A 22,187-nucleotide genomic window follows, 5' to 3' on the forward strand; every position below is an offset into this window, starting at 1 on the left:
TATCGTGATAACACTGACCATGTCGTTCATAAAAATAATGGGGGATGTTTATGTTTAGGTTGTTCACCGGAAAAGATAATTTAAAAGTTTACTGTTTTTGGTTTACAGAAAAGAACAGTACAATTACATTAACTAAAAGGGCACTAAAGCTGCCGAAAAGGACATCAGAGAGTGAATTTTAACTGATGCTCCGTTATTTACATGTCCACACCAGGAGATCACAATTAATACATAAAATTAATATCCTCTAATACATTTAAGAAAAGAATCATCGGCTAATTTCACAAGAAAATGAGGTTAGAATATGGTGGTGAGTCGGCTCATTTCTTCCTTTAAGTCGACGAACCTGGGACGAGCTTCTGGATTCTCCATCCAACATCTGAACATGATGTTGTACAGCTCCCAGGGGCAGGAGGCTGGCTGCGGTAGTCGGTAACTTTGTTGTATTTTCTTCACCGCTGTCTGGTTATCCATTCCTGTGAGGGATTAGCAGAGGAAGGTTACACAAGGAGGGTGTCAGTGGTTCGTTGTTGGTGGTGGTGTGAGAGGCGGTAGTGTTTGTGGTTGATAAGTTTTCATAAGAACATAGGAAAGAAGAAATACTGCAACAGGCCTACTGGCCTATGCGAGGCAGCTCCAATTCTCCCACCGGCTTAAGCCAATCCTTTGATCTAAGTGAGGTCAGACACGTCACTTAAGGGAGGAGCAGTGCATCCGACCTAGTAGCACAAGCTAGTCAGGTCCAACTCACACCCACCCACACCCACTCATGTATTTATCCAACCTATTTTTAAAACTACACAACGTCTTAGCTTCTATGACAGTACTCGGGAGTTTGTTCCACTCATCCACAACTCTATTACCAAACCAGTGCTTTCCTATATCCTTCCTGAATCTGAACTTTTCTAATTTAAAGCCATTGCTGCGAGTCCTGTCTATGTTAGATATTTTTAGCATGCTATTTACATCCCCTTTATTAATTCCTATTTTCCATTTATACACCTCAATCACATCCTCCCTAATTCTACGCCTTTTTAGAGAGTGCAGATTCAGGGCCCTCAATCTATCCACATAGGGAAAATTTCTGATACATGGGATCAACTTTGTCATCCTCCTTTCTACGTTTTCAAGTGCACTTATATCCATTCTGTAATACGGTGACCAGAACTGCAGCATAATTTAAATGAGGCAGAACCAAAGATTTACAGAGTTGAAGAACAACCTGAGGACTTCTATTATTTATACTTATTGCTATGAAGCCAAGGATTCTGTTAGCTTTATTGCGAGCACTAAGGCACTGTTGTCTTGATTTTAGATTACTACTAACCAGAACTCCTAAATACTTTTCGCAATCCGTAATATTAAGATCTACATTATTTAGTTTATATGTCACATGGTTATTTTTCTGTTCAACATTTAGAACTTTGCATTTGTCTATATTAAGCTGCATCTGCCACTTCTCTGGCCACTGCCTCAGTCTATTCAAATCATCCAAAATAGGCCGTCCAGTTCATTCCAATGTCCTCATTAGAATGAAATGGACAACATTTTTGGTGTCATCAGCAAATTTGCTGATGTAGCTATTTATTCTTTTATCTATGTTGTTTATGTGATTGTGAACAACAACGGGCCCAACACTGACCCCTGTGGAATACCGCTTGTGACGTGCCCCCATTCTGATTACTCCCCATTTATGCAAACTCTCTTCTGCCTATTCATCAATCCTGCCTCAACCCAGGAAAAAATTTCTCCTCCTATTCCGTGTGCCTTAAATTTCCTCAATAGCCTTTGATGTGGAACTCTATCGATATCCTTACTGAAGTCCATATACACAATATCATATTCAGTACCATGATCTACTTCCTCAAACACCTTAGTGAAGAAAATTAGTAAATTCGTAAGACAGGAACGCCCCTTTGTAAAACCATGCTGAGATTCATTAACCAATTTATGCCTTTCGAGATGGCTACGAATTGCATCGGCAATTATTGATTCCATAAATCTTCTCACTATGGAGGTAAGGCTTATTGGTCTATAGTTCGAAGCTAAGGACCTGTCACTTGCCGTGTAAATAGGTATTACATATGCCATTTTCCACCTGTCAGGCACTATGTCAGTTTTTAGCGATATGTTGAAAAGATTAGCCAAAGGTATGCTAAGTTCCTCTTTACAAACAGTTCATCAGGGCCTGGGGATTTGTTAGCTTTTAATTTCTCTATTTTTCTGAGGACCATGTCACTAGTTACCGCAATCGTGCATAGTTTATTATCGTCCTGTTCTACATAATCTATTATTTCTGGAATTTCGCTAGTATTTTCCTGAGTAAAAACTGAGAGGAAGTAAGCATTGAAAATTTCACACATATCCTTATAACTGTCAGTGATCTAACCTGAGCTACTCTTAAGTGGGCCAATCTTGTCCCTAATCTTACTTCTGTATTCCTGAAAGAATCCTCTTGGGTTAGTCATCGAATCCCTTGCGACCTTAGCCTCATAATCCCTTTTTGCTTTTCTTATTCCTTTTTGCACTTCTCTCTTTAATTGAATATATTGATTTCTTAGCTGCCCCTTCCCTATTTTGATACGCCTATATATGCCTCTCTTTTGACCAATGAGATGTTTTTCCATTTGGGATCATTTTTGTTAGATCTAATTTCCCTACTCGGAACAATCGTTGTCTGGGCAGCACGAACTGTACTCTTTGAAATGTCATATTGGCAACCAAGATCACCTACCTGACCCATAGTCAGGACATCTCAATTTAGCCCACTCAGGTAATTTTTCAGTCCCATGAAGTCGGCCCAGCAAAAGTCTGGGACAGAAATTTGATTGCAGTTATCTGGGTAACTCCATGATATATTGAAACTAAGTGATTTGTGATTACTTGTCCCAAGCTCATCATTAACCTCAATATTATTAACAAGTGATTCTTTGTTGTCATGAACCAAGTCAAGTAAATTGTTTCCTCTAGTTGGTTCTGTCACAAACTGTTTTAAAAAGCACTTCTGAAACGTGTCAAGAAAGTCACTAGACTCAAGATTTCCTGTCATATTGTTCCAATCATTTTGTCTAAAGTTAAAATCTCCCATTATCAAAACATTTTCATATCTAGATGCTTTATGAATTTCGTCCCATAACAGCTGACTGCACTCTCTATCAAGGTTTGGGGGCCTATAAATTACACCCAAAATTAACTTTTCATAACCCTCGAGAAACTGTAGCCTAACAGATTCTGTGTCCGATATTTCTAATCTTATATCTTGTCTTACACAACAATTTAAATTATCTCTGACATACATCGCTACTCCACCACCCTTCCTGTTGACCCTATCAGTATGGAATAGTTTATATTCCAGTATGTTGCATTCAGAGGGCATTTGTCTATCTTTCAAGTTGAACCAGGTCTCTGTTATAGCAATAATATTTATATTACCTGCACTTGCAAGTAATCTTAGCTCATCTATCTTATTTCTTAGACTCCTACTATTTCTATATTATATCTTAAGGGAGCTAGTCACTCGTTGCCCTCTACAACCTCTTATGTGATTGTTGATCAATTGATTTGCCTTTACTAGCAACTTTATTTTGAACATTGTCTTTTAAACATATCCCTGAGGTATCCGGGTTATATCTGCTGTTTTCAACCGTAATGCTGCAGCCTGATTGTTTCCCACAAACACCCATACCTCTATAATCTATCAGTTTAAAGTCCTAAACAAGTCATCAATTACCCTCTCAATCGAATTGGCTAATGCAACCACTCCATCCCCAGAGAGATGAACCCCATCCCTTCCATACATATCATGCTTGCCATAGAGTGTCCCAGTTATCAATGAATGGGATTGCAAGTTCCTTGCAGTACCTGTCTAGCCAGCAATTTATACCAGATGCCCTCGACATCCATTCATTGCCCACTCCTTTCTAGGCAAGTTGCTACATACGACTGGGATCCCTCCCTTAGACCTGGCTACATATATGGCTGGTCTATACTTATCCAGCAGCTCCTGTCTCCTGCCATTCCCGATGTCATTTCCAACTGCACTAAGACAGATAATGGGCTTGTTCCATTGCCTGACACAATATTATCCAACCTGCTGACTATGTCACCAACACCAGCTCCTGGGAGACACACCCTCTGTCTGACCTTTCTATTTCTGCTACAAAAAGTTCAGTCCATATATCTTACCTGAGAATCTTTCACAATCAGAATATTCTTACCTTGATAAGCAGGGAAGTGAGAGGTACCTTTAATCTCACTAACCAATGAAGTACACTCATCCTGGAGAACAGAGAATCTATTTCCTACCTTCACATCTTCTCTATTATCCTTCCATATCATCCTTCTTCCTGTAATGTGAACCACTTGCCACTTCTCTCTCTCTCTCTCTCTCTCTCTCATACATACACACACACACACACACACACACACACACACACACACACACACACACATTGGAGTAATGTGAAACGATAAAAGGAAGGAGGAACGAGATGAAGCCACGAATAGTGATAGGTGAGGGGACAGGAGGAGGAGAAGAGGGAGCAAAGGAGACCTTTTCGGATGTACTCTCAGGCAACCGGGACATGTAGATGATAGAACGAAACAACAAAGGGAATCCTCAAAATGACACGTATATCTGGAGGGAAAGAAAATGGTAGGAAAAGAAAGGGCTTCAGGAAGCTGAAGGGAAGATTCATGATGAAATATGAATGGGGAAGGAAGAGGAGGCTCAAATTATCATTAAAGTTACAGATGGAGGAGCCGAAACGAAGATGATGGCAAATTATCGGACTTGGAAAGTGATCAAGGAGAAAAACTCAGTTGATGTAACTCTCACAAGAGAAATTACACGAGACAGGATCGTTAAATGGAAACTACTGTTAAGAACAATTCTTAGCTTGTCAGTAAAGTTAGGAATCCTTAACCTGTAAATAGCTTGCCAATAAAGCTAGGGATCGGAAATAAATGGTATAAAATACCGACACACTGGAAGCATAAACACATATGCAGTTTAATGTGATCCTTTATTGACAACGTTTCGTCCACACAGTGGGCTTTTTCAAGTCGCAAACAGATCTACCTGGTGTGGAAGGTACGTGAGTATTTATAGTCAGGTTCAGAATGTTGGTCAGGTGGAGAATGCTGCATCTGATGTACCGAGCGGGGTTATAGAGTCTAAAATCTTGGGTAGCTTGGAAAAGGGGGATTTGATAAGTTGTGAGCAGACCTTCTACGGTGTTCTATGTTCTTATGTGGGATAGCGATGAAGAAGTTTCTTGGCGAGTGGTGCAGCTATGTTATAGAAGCCATTGTCCTGATTGAAATTGTTGGTTATAGAGATAAGCGATGATTCCAGGATTCTTCTGTATTAAGTGTTGTCTTCTGTGGCGATAAGTCTTGAGTTTCTGTAGTTAATTAAATGGTTGTGTGAATTGCGGTGTTGTACACAGGCATTCCTTGTATCGTCAGTCCTGCTTGCTTATTGGTGTTCTGAAATACGTGCTTGGAGGTCCCTTGATGCTTCTCCCACGTATAATTTGCTGCATTCATTACAAGGGATTATGGTGATAAATTAGACACATGTGCAACTCTTGGGTATCTTTATTGAGGAAACGTTTCGCCACACAGTGGCTTCATCAGTCCATACATAGGAGAAACTTGAAGAACAGGAGGAGAATGAGGTAATCAGTCCCTCAACCTTGAGTCGATGTGTTCAGTCCATCAATCTTGATGGACTGAACACATCGACTCAAGGTTGAGGGACTGATTACCTCATTCCTCCTGTTCTTCAAGTTTCTCCTATGTATGGACTGATAAGCTACTGTGGCAAACGCTTCAATAAAGATACCCAAGAGTTGCACATGTGTCTAATTTATCAACATGTCGGTTCTCTGAACCATTCATCTACAAACAAGGGATTATGTATACCCCTGCAGAGGATGGAAGCTTGTCCTGTCTATTACTGTGTGGGCGAAACGTTGTCAGTAAAGGATCACATTAAACTGCATGTGTGTTTATGTTTCCAAAGTTAGGGATCCTTAACCTAACCTTGTCAAACCCTGTGTAAAAAAAAAAGCAGCAGTCGGAAAACAATTGCTGATTGTATCTCGACCAGGATAGCATTAAAGAAGCGGGAACAAATAAGAGACTACAAATGACAAGAGTGAAAGATCAACCTCTGGAAGAACGCCAGACACGCCCACACACTCAAATCCTAGTTAGCCCTCTCCTAACACTCACGTCCTAGCTAGCCCACTTTTAATACTCAAACACAATAACACAAAACATGCCATACTTTTCTCCCCTTGCCTACACTCACATCCCTTACCCCTCCCAGAGTAAGAATCTTTCTAGCAACAGCCCCTCACTCCAACCCCCTTCTTCCCTCTACATCCCTACTTCCCCATCTGCCACCATCTATGCCCACAAATTGAATATGAAAGACCCTTCGGTTCTAGTGGCCACATGGTCCTTCATTTTGAATACCTTGTGGAAGTAAACCTAGAGAGGCAGGACACGATATATGAGAGAAGCCAAACATCAGAAGAGCATGATGTAATTCCTGAATGAGAAATAGTGGCTAAGGGAACTCTGCTGAGAGGCAGAGGGAAAATTAGTAAGCAGAAGTGGGAAAAAGACAGAAGAACAAAGTGAGCTCATAGTTCACTCAGAGGTGTAGAGAGGCTAAAGCTAAATGTGTAGAGCATAAAAAAAATAGAGGCAAAGAATGTAGGAGAATAAGGAAATGATTAGAACCAGAAACGTCGAAAGCCAAATCCGACCTAAAGTTTTTATATAGCCACATCAGGAGGAAGACAACAGTAAAGGATCAGGAAATCAGGCTGATGAAGGGAGGAGGAAAGTTCACAATGAATGACCAGGAAGTCTATGAGAAGCTCAGAAAAAAAATGAGGTATTCTCAGAGGAAATGCAAAGGTTACCAGAGATCCAAAGTGGTAGAATTCACCAGTGAGTGCTGGATAGTACATGCCACAAGAGAAGAGGTGAGGAAAATACTGAGTGAGCTAGATGCCCCGAAGGCGGTGGTACCAGATAATATCTCTCCGTGGATCCTGAGAGTGGGAACAGAAGCACTGGGTTAGCCACTAACAACTATCTTCAACAAGACAATTGACACAGGGCAACTGCCAGAAGTGTGGAAGACTACTGAGGCAGCACCTATATTTAAGAAAGAGGGGGATAGACAAGTAGCATTAACCTACAGGCCGGTGTTACTGATATAAATATTATGCTATGTTATGGAGAAGAATATCAGGAGAAGAGTAGTGAAGCACCTAGAAAAGAGTGGGTGCATTAACGACAACCAGCACGGCTTCCGAGATGGTAAATTCTGTCTCGAAAACCTGCTAGATATTAACGATAGGGTAAGAGGCAAGCAAGAGAGGGTTGGATAAATTAGATATTTTCGGACTGTATGAAAGTTTTCAACACAGTGCCCCACATGAGACAGGAACAAGAGCTAGAGGAGCAAGTAGGAACAACAAGGGGAAAGTACTACGATGAATCAATGAATAATTAGCAGGAAGGAAATAACGAGTTATTCTCCTAGAAGAGGTATCGGAATGGGGACGATTGACGACTGAGAGTACAGGCTCGGAGACAAAGGCTACAAATCTCACTTAGACAGAAGGACCTCAGGGTGGGCACTGAATCAAGCATATCACCTGAGGCGCACATCAGCCGATTGACTGGTGCAGAAAATGTGATCAAGGTCCCAGGACCGAAACGTTTTTTAATAATTATGTCCTAGTGTCTGCTCGAGTACCTTTTTAAACCGCAGCAAATGTGCTTCTGGTAAATTTCCAAAAATGTAAGCAAGAAGGCATTTGCGACATTTTATACAGCATTCGTCACCAGTAAGGAGCCCACTACATCTCAAACATGTCAAGAAATTAACCATACCCCCGGCCGGGATTGAACCCGCGGTCATAGAGTCTCAAAACTCCAGCCCGTCGCGTTAGCCACTAGCTAGCTGGTCTAGTAGCTAACGCGACGGGCTGAATTTGAACTACTGTTCGGGACCAGCTCCGATCTGATTTATTTAATCGTGTCATTACGATTTCTTGAGTCATGTCAAGAAATTGAAGTGATATGCAATGAGACTAGCCCCAGAGCCAAGGCGTACGTCCCTTGATGAATGGTTAAAGGAGCTAAACCTGATGACATTAAATGTAAGGACTAGAGGTGATATAACGTACATAACGAGAGAAATTGATAGGGTGGGCATAAAAGCTTGCTTCACGCTGTCCTCGAAGTGGATCCAAGTGTGGTACTTTGACAATATTGGCCTTGTACATAACAGTAAGGCCACCCACATCCCTCCTATGTTGAAGGCTCTGCTGAAATGACAGATCTATCCAGGATGGGTCCAGGCGAGAGATGAGACGCCTTGCTCTGCTCTCTACTCGGTCAAGCAGTCCCCTCAAGGAAGGTTCCTTGATGTTGGTGAGGGGCTCTTGATTTAGGGAATTGGATTTGTGCTCCAGTTCCCCGAATTAAGCCTGAATGCCTTCCACATCCCCCCCCCAGGCGCTGTATAATCCTCTGGGTTTAGCGCTTCCCCCTTGATTATAATAATAATAATAATGTCAAGCAGTCACAGATGAGAGGGGGGGGGGGCAGGCAAACCAAGAAAGTGGAGCATACTCAAGATGTGAGCGTACTTTTGCCTCGTACAGAATCTTGCAAACCCAATGGAAATAAGTCACAGGAACACAAGGGCACAGCTGGAAGTTGAAAACACAGATGAATCACAGGGATGTCAGAAAGTAGAGTAGTATAGGCAGAATTTGTGCAAGGCTTTAAGAAAAGATACGATATGGCTCTCGAAGTTAGGAGAGAGTGAATCCATTAGCGGCTAGAGAAGAGGCGTGGTCAGACACAGACTCGACCCCTGTAACCATTCTCTCTCTCTCTCTCTCTCTCTCTCTCTCTCTCTCTCTCTCTCTCTCTCTCTCTCTCTCTCTCTCTCTCTCTCTCTCTCTCTCTCTCTCTCTCTCTCTCTCTCTCTCTCTCTCTCTCTCTCTCTCTCTCTCTCTCTCTCTCTCTCTTTCTCTCTCTCTTTCTCTCTCTCTCTTTCTCTCTCTCTTTCTCTCTCTCTCTCTCTCTCTCTCTCTCTCTCTCTCTCTCTCTCTCTCTCTCTCTCTCTCTCTCTCTCTCTCTCTCTCCCCCTCTCCCTCTTGCACAGGGTTTGACAAGGTTAAGGGTCCCTAGCTTTATTGAAAAGCTGTTTACAAATTAAGGATTCCTAACTTTATTGACAAGCTAAGAGCTGTTACCTACATCAGCTCATTTGAAAGCATTTTTATTGTTATGAGACATTCAATTATTTTTATTGTGATGAAATTAAGACACATGTGCAACATCTGGATATCTTTATTGTAGACGTTTCGCCATCCAGTGGCTTTATCAATACAAATTCTAGGACATAACTTGCCTAACCCTTGGGCACGACCGACTTCCACATTGAACATATGTGACACCACCTACGACTGCTGCACCTCTCCTGCCATACAGTTTATAAGCTGCTTCTCCGCTCATATGCCGTATTCTATTCAAGATTGATGATGGACTGACCACATCGACTCAAGGTTGAGGGACTGATTACCTCATTCTCCTCCTGTTCTTCAAGTTTCTTCTATGTATGGACTGATGAAGCCACTGTGTGGCGAAACGTTTCCTCAATAAAGATACCCAAGAGTTGCACATGTGTCTAATTTAGCAACTTGAAGACAGTAGGGCTATATACAGAAGATGAGGTAATCAGTCCCTCAACCTAGGAGTAGGTGCGAAGAGCACCGTAGTCGTGGAGATTCTGAAACAGAAGCAAGGAGCCTGGCGCTTATATAATAACGTCAGGTGTAGCAGACGAAGGCATAGTCACTGGTAGGCGGGATTCCCCAGTGGAAGTAGGTCCTACCCAAAGAGATGGGTTAGTTGTAGTAGTAGTTGTCGTTACTATATAAGCGCCAGGCTCCTTGCTTCTGCTTCAGAATCTCCACGACTACGGTGCTCTTCGCACCTACTCCAAGGTTGAGGGACTGATTACTTCAAATTCTGTATATAGTCCTACTGTCTTCAAGTTATGTCCTAGAATTTGTATTGATAAAGCCACTGGATGGCGAAACGTCTACAATCAAGATATCCAGATGTTCCACATGTGTCTTAATTTCATCATCTTGTCGGTATTATATACCATTCTTGCACAACTACGTTTCCTGAATAAAGATTTCCATATGCTGCATAAGTGTCTCAATCTTCAACTTGTCGGTTTTTCAAACCATTCATCACAACTGTCGGACACTGCAGCATCATGGGATCTTGTTACAAAGAATTCTTCAACACTTGTTCAACCTTTGGACGGAGACCTACTTCGACTAGTGGATGGTACCACTATGACCCCGCCTCCATCTGCTTCAAGTCACCTCACTACAGTATATAAGCCACGTCTACGGCCCTATGCTGTACATTCTACAAGATTGATGGACTGAACACATCGACTCCAGGTTGAGGGACTGATTACCTCATTCTCCTCCTCTCCTTACGCCTTCCACAACTATTTTTATTGTTATGAAATATACAAGTAAGGAACAGGATGAAGTTGGAGCCATCTGTGGGTCAGCATTTTCATCTGATCAACTGACTTTATCTCGTTGACATCATAATGCTGTACGAATGTGTTCCATACTCGAGTCATCCTGAGTATATATGATCTCAGATGGAGTGATGTTCTGGAGAAGGGTACAGCCAGAGTGAAGTTACTGCTTTCTGCCCGTCTTGTGGCATAAAAGCTTGCTTCACGCTGTCCTCGCAGTGGATCCAAGTATGGTACTTTGACAATATTGGCCTTGTACATAACAGTAAGGCCACCCACATCCCTCCTGTGTTGAAGGCTCTGCTGAAATGACAGATCTATCCAGGATGGGTCCAGGCGAGAGATGAGACGTCTTGCTCTGTTCTCTACTCTGTCAAGCAGTCACAGATGAGAGGGGGGGGCAGGCAAACCAAGAAAGTGGAGCATACTCAAGATGTGAGCGTACTTGTGCCTCGTACAGAATCTTGCAAACCCAATGGAAATAAGTCACACTGTCTGACTTTTTTGGGTTATCCCAGGTTCTCTACACATATGCTGCTATGTACGATAATTCTATGTAACTGTATTTGTGTATACCTGAATAAACTTACTTACTGTCAAGCAGATGCAAGATACGGCGAAGTGCTGTAAGCTTTCTCTCGCTTTCTCTCTCTCTCTCTCTCTCTCTCTCTCTCTCTCTCTCTCTCTCTCTCTCTCTCTCTCTCTCATACGCCATATACTTACCTTAATTACCCTGGCCAGACCAAAATCAGCGATCTTTACGCTGATTCCCTCACCGATGAGAACATTGCGTGCAGCCAGATCTCTGTGTATGAACTTCTGGGCCTCTAAGTACGCCATGCCGGAGGCCACCTGCAGCCCTATTTTAACGAGGTCGCCAACAGGGTGCAACTGCTTCTCATCTAAAACAGTCAAGATTATTTACATTATGTGTGAGCGCTTGGGTTATGGAACTAAGGCACATCTGTACAATCGAGATATTTGTTGAAGGAGACGTTTCGCCATTAATTGCTAAATGTTTCCTTCATTAAATGACTTGAAATCGTAATGACACGATTGCAAACAAACCACGGTACGGGTAGGGATTGAACTTGCGGCAGGTGAGTCGTCAAACTCCAGGCCAACGCGTAAGCCAATGCATTTGGGCGACTCTTTAGTTATGTGTTTTTGAGCTTTTGGTAGACGCGGGTATGTTAAATCGTGCGACAGTTTACAATAGAATAATTAAGCAGGGGAAAATGTGAGGTGTTTGGATAAAGTCACGACTGTTTTATTTGTATCCAAGAATGAGTACCATTAAGACGCGGTGAGAGGCTCTTCAACCAGAAATCAGGTTTGATATCCTTTCTTGTATCAAACCTAAATTACTTTTACTCCCTAAGAGAACCCATCTCGAGATTAACATTTCCAGCTGGTAAAATTTAAAAAGATAAAGAAAATGGCACAACAGGAAATGTGAGAATTATAATGGAAATGAGGAGGCCTGGTCACAGACCGGGCCGCGGGGGCGTTGACCCCCGGAACTCTCTCCAGGTAATATGTAAAAGATGAATTATACAACAGAAATAGATGACAAGAAATGTTTCGAGCTGTGCCAACCACTTTTTATGTTATACGCAGGAACAATTAAGTTTCGTGTACAATCCAGCCAGTAAGGTGCACTCTTGAGATGCTGGGGGTGCAAAGTGAGAGGCTGGGTAAATATGACTTTAATAAAAAGAAATATCAAGCCGATAATTATGTTCTTCAGGGAACTATAGAATGTACAGAGAACATTCACAACTCTTATAACCTCAGTCAAGCAACTAAATTACTTGCTGTTTTTAAGTCCCTTGAACCGTACTCCTCAAAACGCAGGAGAGAAAGTTACATCATAATCTACATTAGGGGTGGGGAACGTCAGGCCCGAGAGCCGTATAAGGCCTGCGAAATCATTTGGTCTGGGCCTCCCAAGGCAACAGCAGGAGGGACTCGAAATTCAATATATCTAGGATCTTTGTTTCATAGTAACATAAATTTATATTAACCCTTCCCCATACCGATTTACACAGCATATTGAAAAAAATACGAAACCTAAAATCCCAATAAGTCTGTAGAATTATGAAGATACCTTTTAGCTTACCATCGCAAAGAGTCGACTGCGCTCCAGACTGACCGACGCAAACTTGGAAAAGCAGTTGCGAGTAGCAACATTATCAGTACCAGTTAAAATCACACGCCTCACCAAAGAGAAGCAATTCCAGCCATCACATAAGGCGTGAGATAATTAAATGATTGACCAAATATAACAGACTAATTTGTAAGTTTGTAAGGCTTGTGAATGTTATAAATATAAATATCCAAATGGCCCTTGGCAGAAAAAAGGTTCCCCACCTTGAAGATTCGAAAGGGATTGCGTCCCAGATCTGCACACCGAAATCACTCCTTACAAAAGCAAAAGGCACAGCAGACGGTGCAAGATGCTTTCAATGAAAAGCAGGAGTGCGTGATTCCACTGAAAGAATTAATAGAGAAAGACTAAGACTCTTCGACACCATGCTTAAAGGTAATTATCAAGAAACTCCTAGTTGTCTGCTATTTGTATTAAAAGCGATCTTGATAACCACAGGTCAGTATCTGACCAACCAGGTTGTGATGCTTGTGTTATACTGCGGGCAGTGGGCACCAACAGACTGCTCAATAAGGCCCACAACTAAGAGGCTTGGTCTGGGAGCGGGCCGCTGTGACAGTGACCTCGAAGTGAATTACAGGTAGCCTACAGATAGATGAGGTTCTGTGGTCAAGTGCGGGGGATCAGAGCCGGAGATCAGACCTCGTGCGACTGTCCATAAATGTTGTGTTGTGCAATGACTTTAACAAAGCTGAAGATACCTTGATTCAGTATTTCAATACTTTCTTCCAGGTACCTTATTCTCTTTCCTTTCATATATGTAATGCCATACTATGAGGTATGCGTGTTTCTCATGATGGCTAATGTTTTTCTGTAGCCGGTGTTGCGAGGTCTTTATGCAGAGTTGTGTTCAAAATTATTGCATTGATATTTGGTGCCATTTCACCAACGTAACACTTATCACGTCCTGCACAAAGAATTGTGTAGACTCCAGCCTTGATGTCAGAGTAGTTAGAAATGACCGGTCTAGTAAATACACAAATAACTCGCATATAAGAGAAACTTATGACGACGTTTCGGTCCGACTTGGAACATTAACTAGTCTAGTAAAGTTATGAATAAATCTGGATATCAAGACGGCTACATTTGTATCAACTTTAAGTGATTCCATGATAATGTTGGCCGACCTTGTTGGACTACAGTCCATGCTTATCATTTGCTGTTTTCATCCTTGGTTTTTCAAGTTGATGCTGAACCTGTCGTCTGAAATCCTTTATGAAATAATAAGGAAATTTTAGTGTACAGAAACACTCGATGAGGATAGAATACTCCACTTAGAGAAACTCAAAGTTGCTTATTCAGTCATCTTTTAAAGAACCAACACGTACATGTCTCGGAGTGTGTATCGAGTCATCCTTATTAATGGGTTTCCGATAAACTGTATATTTAAGTTGGTGTTCTGGTCTGACTAACTTTCTCCCCGAAGGCAGAACTGTATAGAAATTTCTACCAAGTTTAAACTAGGTGTTATCACTAGGATACAGTCCACATTACATAGCCAGTTAATGGTAGAATGAACGATGCTTGAGAAACGTTCACCTCCCAGAGGTTCCATGTATAAGTTGGACAGTGGCCTCGCTTGTAGGCAGTACCCATAGTCTGCACGAATTTATGCCTATAGAATGCATTATTGAAAAATTAATTAAATTTTGTGCTAAGTTGAGGCTAGTCAACAACGTTTTGGCAGGGATGTGGCAGTTCTATATGATGCATGAATTTCTCGAGGAGTAATGAAATCGTCTGGTTTGTAAAGAGAGAGGTAACATTATAATTTCTTGACGTTTCTCAGAACACTGACATCTTCTGCGTGGTGAAAATGGGTAGAACATATATTGCCAAGTAGGTTTGATATATTAAGCGAGTTTATCTTCTATTCTGTGCAGGGCGCTTTCAGTCTAAGTGCTGAGGGGTCTTATACTTACAGTAGGTTCTCATCGTATTTTTTAAGATATATCATACATACCTGCTGGTCTTGGTACATTAGGGACAACGTAACAAAGTTTTTTGTACCAAGTTCGGACTTCTTAAGAATAACTGTTTGGTCCTTTCATTGAAGTCTGGCTGTGACTGGTTTATATGTCGTTATCACTGAATAAATCTATCATTATTACCACGCATCCATCGGTTCTGCAAGGCCATGGGTCAAGTGAATTGTCAGGACAACAAAATCAGTCAGGAATATTTTAGGAATCTTCTAGCAAGGTGTTAAGTCTTCCTCTTCATTTTTTTTTTTGCTCCATAAACTAAGTATTTTTCTTTAAGAACGATTTTTTTATTTACAAAAAAAAAAAAGCCATTGGTTAACAACCAGTATACTCGCCTGCCATGCTTCATTTTATGGAGAAAAATTTCAGTTTCAGATTTCAGTCCTAAAACTTTTGCATGGATCATTCCTCGAGAGAGTTCCCTCAATGGAGGTACCTAGGATTAAACCTGATTACCTCAAGTTACCCAGGTGCTGTATATTCCCTACGGGTTTAACGCTTCTCTCTTATTATATTAGAGAGCCAGCGGACCTCATGAAAGAGTGGATCTGATGCTCAGATGCCATTACGACACATGGCTCTCAAAACACGCTCAATTTCAAGAATCTTGAAAGTTGAAAGTTACAGTTTAGTTGGCACCTTTGAGAGTTGAATAGAGCTCCGGCTTCATATATTCAAGTTTATTCTCTATAATGGTTACAATGTGGGGTTTACAGGTTTTGAGTATTTTGTAGTTTACATGTTATAAAATAATAATTACAGAGGGGGCCACTAGGACACCTAGCATGGCTAGGCATTTCCAGCAGACTTAAATTAATTCTTAACATTAAATCCTTACAGATTATAGTATTAAGGCTAAGTGACTACATAATTTGTGAGTTTAGCAATGTGAATACTTTTGTTTTGGCACAATACAAGGTGTCTGTATTGGAGTATCATAGGCAAACTTATGACTAGTTAGGATTTATTATTTTAAGATTAAGATTAGTATTTCTGGGTTTATAGTCATTGGGTTATACTTATAATGTTATGAAGCCTACTCTAATTTACTGTAAGACTTACATTTCCTCTTCCTAAGGTGTTGGAGAAGCGCACCATTCTTGACTAGTTCCACCACAATAAGGATGGGCCGGTCCCTGGGTGTGGTACACAAGCCATACAGCTTCACCAGGCGGGGATGACGCAGCTTCTGCATTACTTCTGCCTCACGCATGAACTCCTCTAGCTCCATGCACTCTGTGTGAGAAAGAGTATATCTAGTGTGTGTGTGTGTAATCACCTATTTGTGGTTGCAGGAGTTGAGTCACAGCTGGCCCCGCCTCTTCGCTTGTCGCTACTAGATCCACTCTCTCCCTGCTCTATGAGATTTATCGCATCTCTTCAAGCTATGTATGGATCCTGCCTCCACTACATCACTCTAAAGATTGTTACACTTCCTGACAACTCTATAACTGAAGAAATACTTCCTAACATCCCTGTGATTCATCTGAGTCTTCAGCTTCCAATTGTGACCCATTGTTGCTGTGTCTATCTCTGAAACATCCTGTCTCTATCCACCTTCTCAATTCCTCTAAGTATTTTATATGTCGTTTTTATCATGTCCCCTCTATGTACACCTGACGTACACGGTGTACAGAGTCTTGAACAATTCCTTACTAAGGTGTCGAAATGCTATTCTTAAATTTGCCAGGCGCCCATATGCTGCAGCAATTATTTGGTTGATGTGCGCCTCAGGTGACGAACTCGGTATTATCTCACCCCAAGATCTTGTTCCATGAGTGAGGTTTTCAGTCTTTGGCCCTTTATCTTGTACTCTGTCTGCGGACTACTTTGACCTTCCCCAATCTTCGTGACTGCACTTGGTGGGGTTAAACTCCAGGAGCCAGCTGCTGGACCCGGCTTGTAGCCTGTTCAGATCCCTTTGTTGTCCTACCTGAACCTCATCCGATTTATTTCATTGCATTACATAACATAAGAATGGAGGAACACTACAGGAGGCCTACTGGCCCATACAAGGCAGCTTCACATCGTCTGCAAACAGAGACACCTCTGAATCTATCCCTTCCTTCATGTCATTCACATATACCCGAAATAGTACCGGCCCTAAGACTGACCATGTGGAACCCCGCTCGCACAGGTCTCCATTCTGACACCTCGTCGCGTATCATAACTCGTTATTTCCTTCCTATCAGGTATTCTCTGATCCATTGCAGTGCCTTTCCCGTTAATCCTCCCATTATTCTTGATGTGTCCCATATCTGGAACATCCTGTCTCTGTCCACCCTGTCAATTCCTCTCAGTATTTAATATGCCGGTATCATATTCCCCTCTCTCTCCTGTCCTCCTCGTAGGACATGCCCCTTAGCTCCGTGTGTGTGTGTGTGTGTGTGTGTGTTTATGTATGCATGTGAAGGAGAGGAAAAGAGAGAATCGGTAGAATTAAATCATGCACTCTCTCTCTCTGTACCAACATGATGTTAGAGACACAAAAATCTTTAACGTGAGAGTTAAAAGTGTTTGTGAAAAATATTCAATACAGAATTCCATCTAACTGGTTGTGTGTGTGTTTCTCTGCACCTGGCTTCATTGTCTTGACAGCAACATCCATCTGGTTGTTCCAGCGTCCCTGACACACGTCACCGTACTGCCCGCTGCCCAGCTTCTTCACCAGCTGGATGGAGTTACGTTGAATCTCCCAGGGGTTGCTAGTACCTACATCCCTTACCTCCCTAGTCGTCCTTTCTTCGGGAGGTGCCTCCTCTGCCCCACTTTGCTGTAGAAGAAATATATATATATATATATATATATATATATATATATATATATATATATATATATATATATATATATATATATATCAGATATCGCAAAGAAAGCGATACAAGATGCAAAATAACCACGGGGAGAGTAAAATGATAGCGCTAGGCCTTTCGTGCTGCAATCAACACATCATCAGGAACTTGCAAAATTGCAGAAAAGAGGAGGGTTTCCTGCGAATACGTTCCCAGGGGACCGCGTTGACTGGAGTGAGAGAGGAGAAGGTACCGGAAGTGCCCACAGGCACAACAGCCAGAAAGATGAATATTATAGCATTAGAAAAATCCCACAAGCATTGATATTGTAACCTAAACGAAATATGACTGAATTTATTATTGCTACGTTAATTTCGTTTAGGTTACAATATCAGTGTTTGTGGGATTTTTCTAATGCTATAATCATCCATCTGGTTGCTGTGCCTGTGGGCACTTCCGGTTCTTTCTCCTCTCTCCCTCTCTCACTCCAGTCAACGTGGTCCCCTGGGAACGTATTCGCGTGGAAACCCTCCTCTTTCTGCAATTTTGCAAGCTCATGATGTGTTGATTGCAACACGAAAAGCCTAGAGCCATCAATCTACTCCTATATATGCAAGCAATTGCAGACAGGCGATTTAACTTTGCCATACAAGCCGCGGGGGGTGAAAATCTTTAGTTCAAGTACTTTCACACTTCTCAGTGCGTCATCAGGAGCTATGCAATGTTGCAAGGCAGCAACAGAAGGGGTGAGGGGAAGTTTTCTCAGAGTAGCGCAGTGCAGGTCTGACACCTTCCACAGTCATTCTCAGAATGTGGGCCAATGGTTGGTGCCAGACCCCGCACCACCACCATTTCCCTCCTGCCGATATGGGGGTACGAAGGTTTTGAGATGTCAAGTATTATGAAATAAATAGCCAGCCCCAAGCTTTTTCTAGCCACTTAGAACTTGAGAAAATGCGTTTCTCAGTGGATACTATGTATATGGATAGCTATTATTCTGTGTAAACTTTTTAAATAATAAAAGGAAATGAATGTGTTCTTTTTTCCATTTAAATGACCTTTTCTGGGGTACTCGAGTGTTCCCAGGGGTACTCAGAAGTATCTCTTTATATTTTCCTAAATATTGTTTTCTACCATTCTTCTCAGTATCGATTAATATGCCTTGGGAGTCTTCTGTACCATTCCGATAATATTTCTATGATCCAAATTTCTACTTCTAATATTCTTTAACCCCACTACCTATGTTATCATGTAATCTTGTATACCTGTTATCATGTAATCTTGTATGCATGGTACAATAACAGCTAAACGTGTTATCAAACTATCCACAACTAACATAGCTTGAAGTTTTGGTGTGTAGACATTGGCTGAGCATCACTAATCCTTCATGAAACCTACCTGGCATAATGAGCAATCCTGTGATTTTGTATAGCAGTGTTGTTTAAGGTTGTGTACAATATTCTCTACTAAATAGCTTTCGAGCTTGTATAACCAATAATTTGAGTTATATATGGTATTCCTGTCGTGTTTCAAGAGAGAAGATTCAATTATGTTTCTTTTTATGACAGAACTGTTTGGTACAATAATTTGGGCAGCAGCCCACCCCGATGGGTGATTATAGGAACTAACGTGGTTAAAGATAGCTTTCGAGTCCTGCCCTGTCCTGAGTATTTGTTTTGGGCTATTCTGGTTTCCAGAAGTTTACCTGTTTGACCAATATATGAGAGAGGACATTGAGTACATGGTACCTTGTAAACCCCACCAACTTTGTTGGAAGGTGTTTTAAATCAGCCTTTGTTTCACAGTCCCCGTGTTTTTTTAAATCAAGGTTTATATTGATCTGTTTTAATGCCTCACACAGGAAAACTAGGTTCTCAATATATGGTAAAACTAGTCATTTTTCCTGGCAATTGCTTCCTTAGGTTCAGTCCTGTAGAAAGTCTTTCTTCCTGACGTTAGTGCCTTCTCGACAAAATCCCCAGGGTATGTCAGTTTTGTGGCCATGTTGAATATTTTGCTGATTTCGTCCTCTAAGTACTCTGGACTGCAGATGTGCAAGGCTCTCAGAACATTGTGAGGAACGCACTCCTTTTTTACCCTAGTTTTGTGATTACTCCAGTATGGGCCTGACGTACACGGTGTGCAGGGTCTTCAGCGATTCCTTACTGAGGCATCGGAACGCTATTCTCAGGTTTGCCAGGCGCCCATATGCTGCAGCAGTTATCTGGTTGATGTGCGCCTCAGGAGATGAGTTCGGTATTACACTCACCCCAAGATCCTTTTCCTTCAGTGAGGTTTGCAGTCTTTGGTCACCTAGCCTATACTCTGCGATCTTCTTTGCCCTTCCCCGATCTTCATGACTTTGCATTTGGTGGGGTTAAATTCAAGGATCCAGCTGTTGCACCAGGCTTGGAGCCTGTCCAGATCTCTTTGTAGTCCTGCCTGATCCTCATCCGATTTAATTCTCTTCATTAATTTCACATCATTTGCAAACAGGGACACTTCTGAGTCTATCCCTTTTGTCATGTCATTCACATGTACCAAAAACAGCACTGGTCCTAGAACCGGCCCCCGTGGAACCCCGCTCGTCACAGGCGCCCACTCTGACACCTTGTCACGTACCATGACTCGTTGTTGCCTGCCTGTCAGGTATTCCTTTTGCACTAATCTCTTGTGAGGAACTGTGTCAAAGGTCTTCTTGCAGTCCAAGAAAATGCAATCTTCCCACCCTTCTATCTCGTGTCTTACTTCCGTTACCTTGTCAAAAAACTCCAGTAGGTTTGTGACAGGATTTTCCTTCCCTGAATCGGTGCTGGTTGTCGTTTTAAGTTCTGTTCTAGGCGCTCCACCACTCTCCTCCTGATAATCTTCTCCATGACTTTGCATACTATACATGTCAGTGACACTGGTCTGTACTCTAGTGCCTCGTTTCTGTCACCTCACTTAAAAATGGGGACTACCTTTACCGTCTTCCATACCTTAGGTAGTTGCCCAGTTTCAGTGGATGTGTTGAAAATTGTTGTTAGTGGCACACTCAGCATCTCTGCTCCCTCTTTAAGGCCCCAGGGAAAGATGTGCGGTCCCACCTCCTTTGAGGTATCAAGTTCATGTAGCAACTTCTTCACCTCCTCCTCGGTTTGTGTGCATGTCATGCGGAACTTGATGGTATATCCCTTGTTGGTGTACCCCCCTTCCCTATTCTGACTTCCCGGAGTCCTTTCTGTTTCCACTATAAATACTTCCTTGAATCTCATGTTGAGCTCCTCACATAACTCTTGGTCATTTCTTGTGAGCTCCCCACCTTCTTTGTTCAGCCTGATTACTTGATCCTTGACTGTTGTCTTCCTCCAGATGTGGGGTGGAGTTTGTGATGAGGGGGTTGGGGGCAGTGGGTACTGTGTGTGGGGCTTTGGGTTAGATTGTTTGGTTGCACTGGGGGTGTCATGGCTGACGTTCTTCTATAGGTGGTTCTGAGGGAGGTTGTATTTGTGCTTCTTCCTGAGTCTGGGTTCTTCTGCTCATCTCTGCCTTTGCCTCTCTCTCCTCCTTTCATCTTTGTACCCTCTCTGCTTGTGTCTTTTTTCTTGTGTTCTGTCACAGTTGAGGTACACCCTCCGGCACATCGGTATGTCCCTTATTGTGCTTTCTCCTGCAGGATCCTGTTTCGAGCTGATTCTGCCTTGAAAATCACTTTGGCCGGCTTTTTTCTCTTGCAAACCCCCCTATTATCAGATAATTTGTCAACTGGGTCATGCCATCCACTCCTATTGCTTTCATGATACTTTCAATCACTTTTTTCTCCCCCTGTCTTCTTGCTTCATAGGTTTCCCCTTCAGCTTCCTGGAGCCCATAAATAAAAGCTGACCTCTCCTTTTCATCCCCCCACTGCATTTCCCTATGCATCCCCTGAGTCGATTTAGTTGCCACCATTGCAGCATTCCTTCCTTCAATCTCTTCTCTATCTGATGTCCCTGTGCTCAGTGGTCTCATTTTTCCCTCTCAGCTTTTCCTGGGCACTGCTGTGGTCTGTTAGGGCCTCTGCATATAGCTTAGCTCTTTATAATATAATATCTTTATTTCTACAAGTACGTGTACAAGGTATACAGTCCTAGCTGACACCAGTGACATTACTATATAGAAAGCCGCTTGTTATGCAGAGCATTTAGGGCAAATTAGGTCAGTTTTGTCCCAGGATGCGACCCACACCAGTCAACTAACACCCATGTATCAATTTTATACTGACGGGTGAACATAGACAACCGGTGTAAGCAAACACTCCCAATATTTCCACCATTGTGGAAATCGAAAGAAAGAAGTTACAAACAGATAGGTCCAGTAACCTCTGCAAGTGGCCTGCGAGGTCATCGGACCTAACTGTGATTTCTTTCTTTGGGGGTACGTGAAGAACACAGTTTACGTACCCCCTCTACCTGTAACCCTGGAGGAGCTGAAAATTTCGATCACTGAAGCAGTTTGCATGATAACACCAGATATGCTGCAGAGCATCAGGACCGAACTGGACTATCACATCGATGTTTGCCGAGCAACCAGAGGAGCGCACATTGATGCCTTTAATGCTACACTATACCACATGAAACTGAATGAAATCCTGCATCTGAAGCTAC

The 22,187-nt window shown here is 42.2% G+C and overlaps 1 protein-coding gene across 4 annotated transcripts in view; it reads right to left on the bottom strand.

Moving 5' to 3' along the window:
* Positions 1 to 316: 316 nt before the first annotated feature.
* LOC128692565 (tyrosine-protein kinase Src42A) overlaps positions 317 to 22,187 on the bottom strand; it is an 87,744-nt gene continuing 65,873 nt past the window's right edge. For 3 of the 4 annotated variants that reach the window (XM_070090085.1, XM_070090083.1, XM_070090084.1), the window contains 4 exons: positions 17,348 to 17,543; positions 15,833 to 16,006; positions 11,339 to 11,517; positions 317 to 476 (listed from right to left, as the gene is read on the bottom strand). In XM_070090085.1, coding sequence (XP_069946186.1) covers positions 453 to 476; positions 11,339 to 11,517; positions 15,833 to 16,006; positions 17,348 to 17,543 — 573 coding nt within the window. In that variant the 3' untranslated portion in view covers positions 317 to 452. The remainder of the gene's footprint in view (positions 477 to 11,338; positions 11,518 to 15,832; positions 16,007 to 17,347; positions 17,544 to 22,187) is intronic. The other variant, XM_070090086.1, reaches the window with a different exon arrangement.

Source organism: Cherax quadricarinatus, chromosome 30 (assembly GCF_038502225.1).
Source record: "Cherax quadricarinatus isolate ZL_2023a chromosome 30, ASM3850222v1, whole genome shotgun sequence".
Classification (NCBI taxonomy): Eukaryota; Metazoa; Arthropoda; class Malacostraca; order Decapoda; family Parastacidae; genus Cherax; species Cherax quadricarinatus.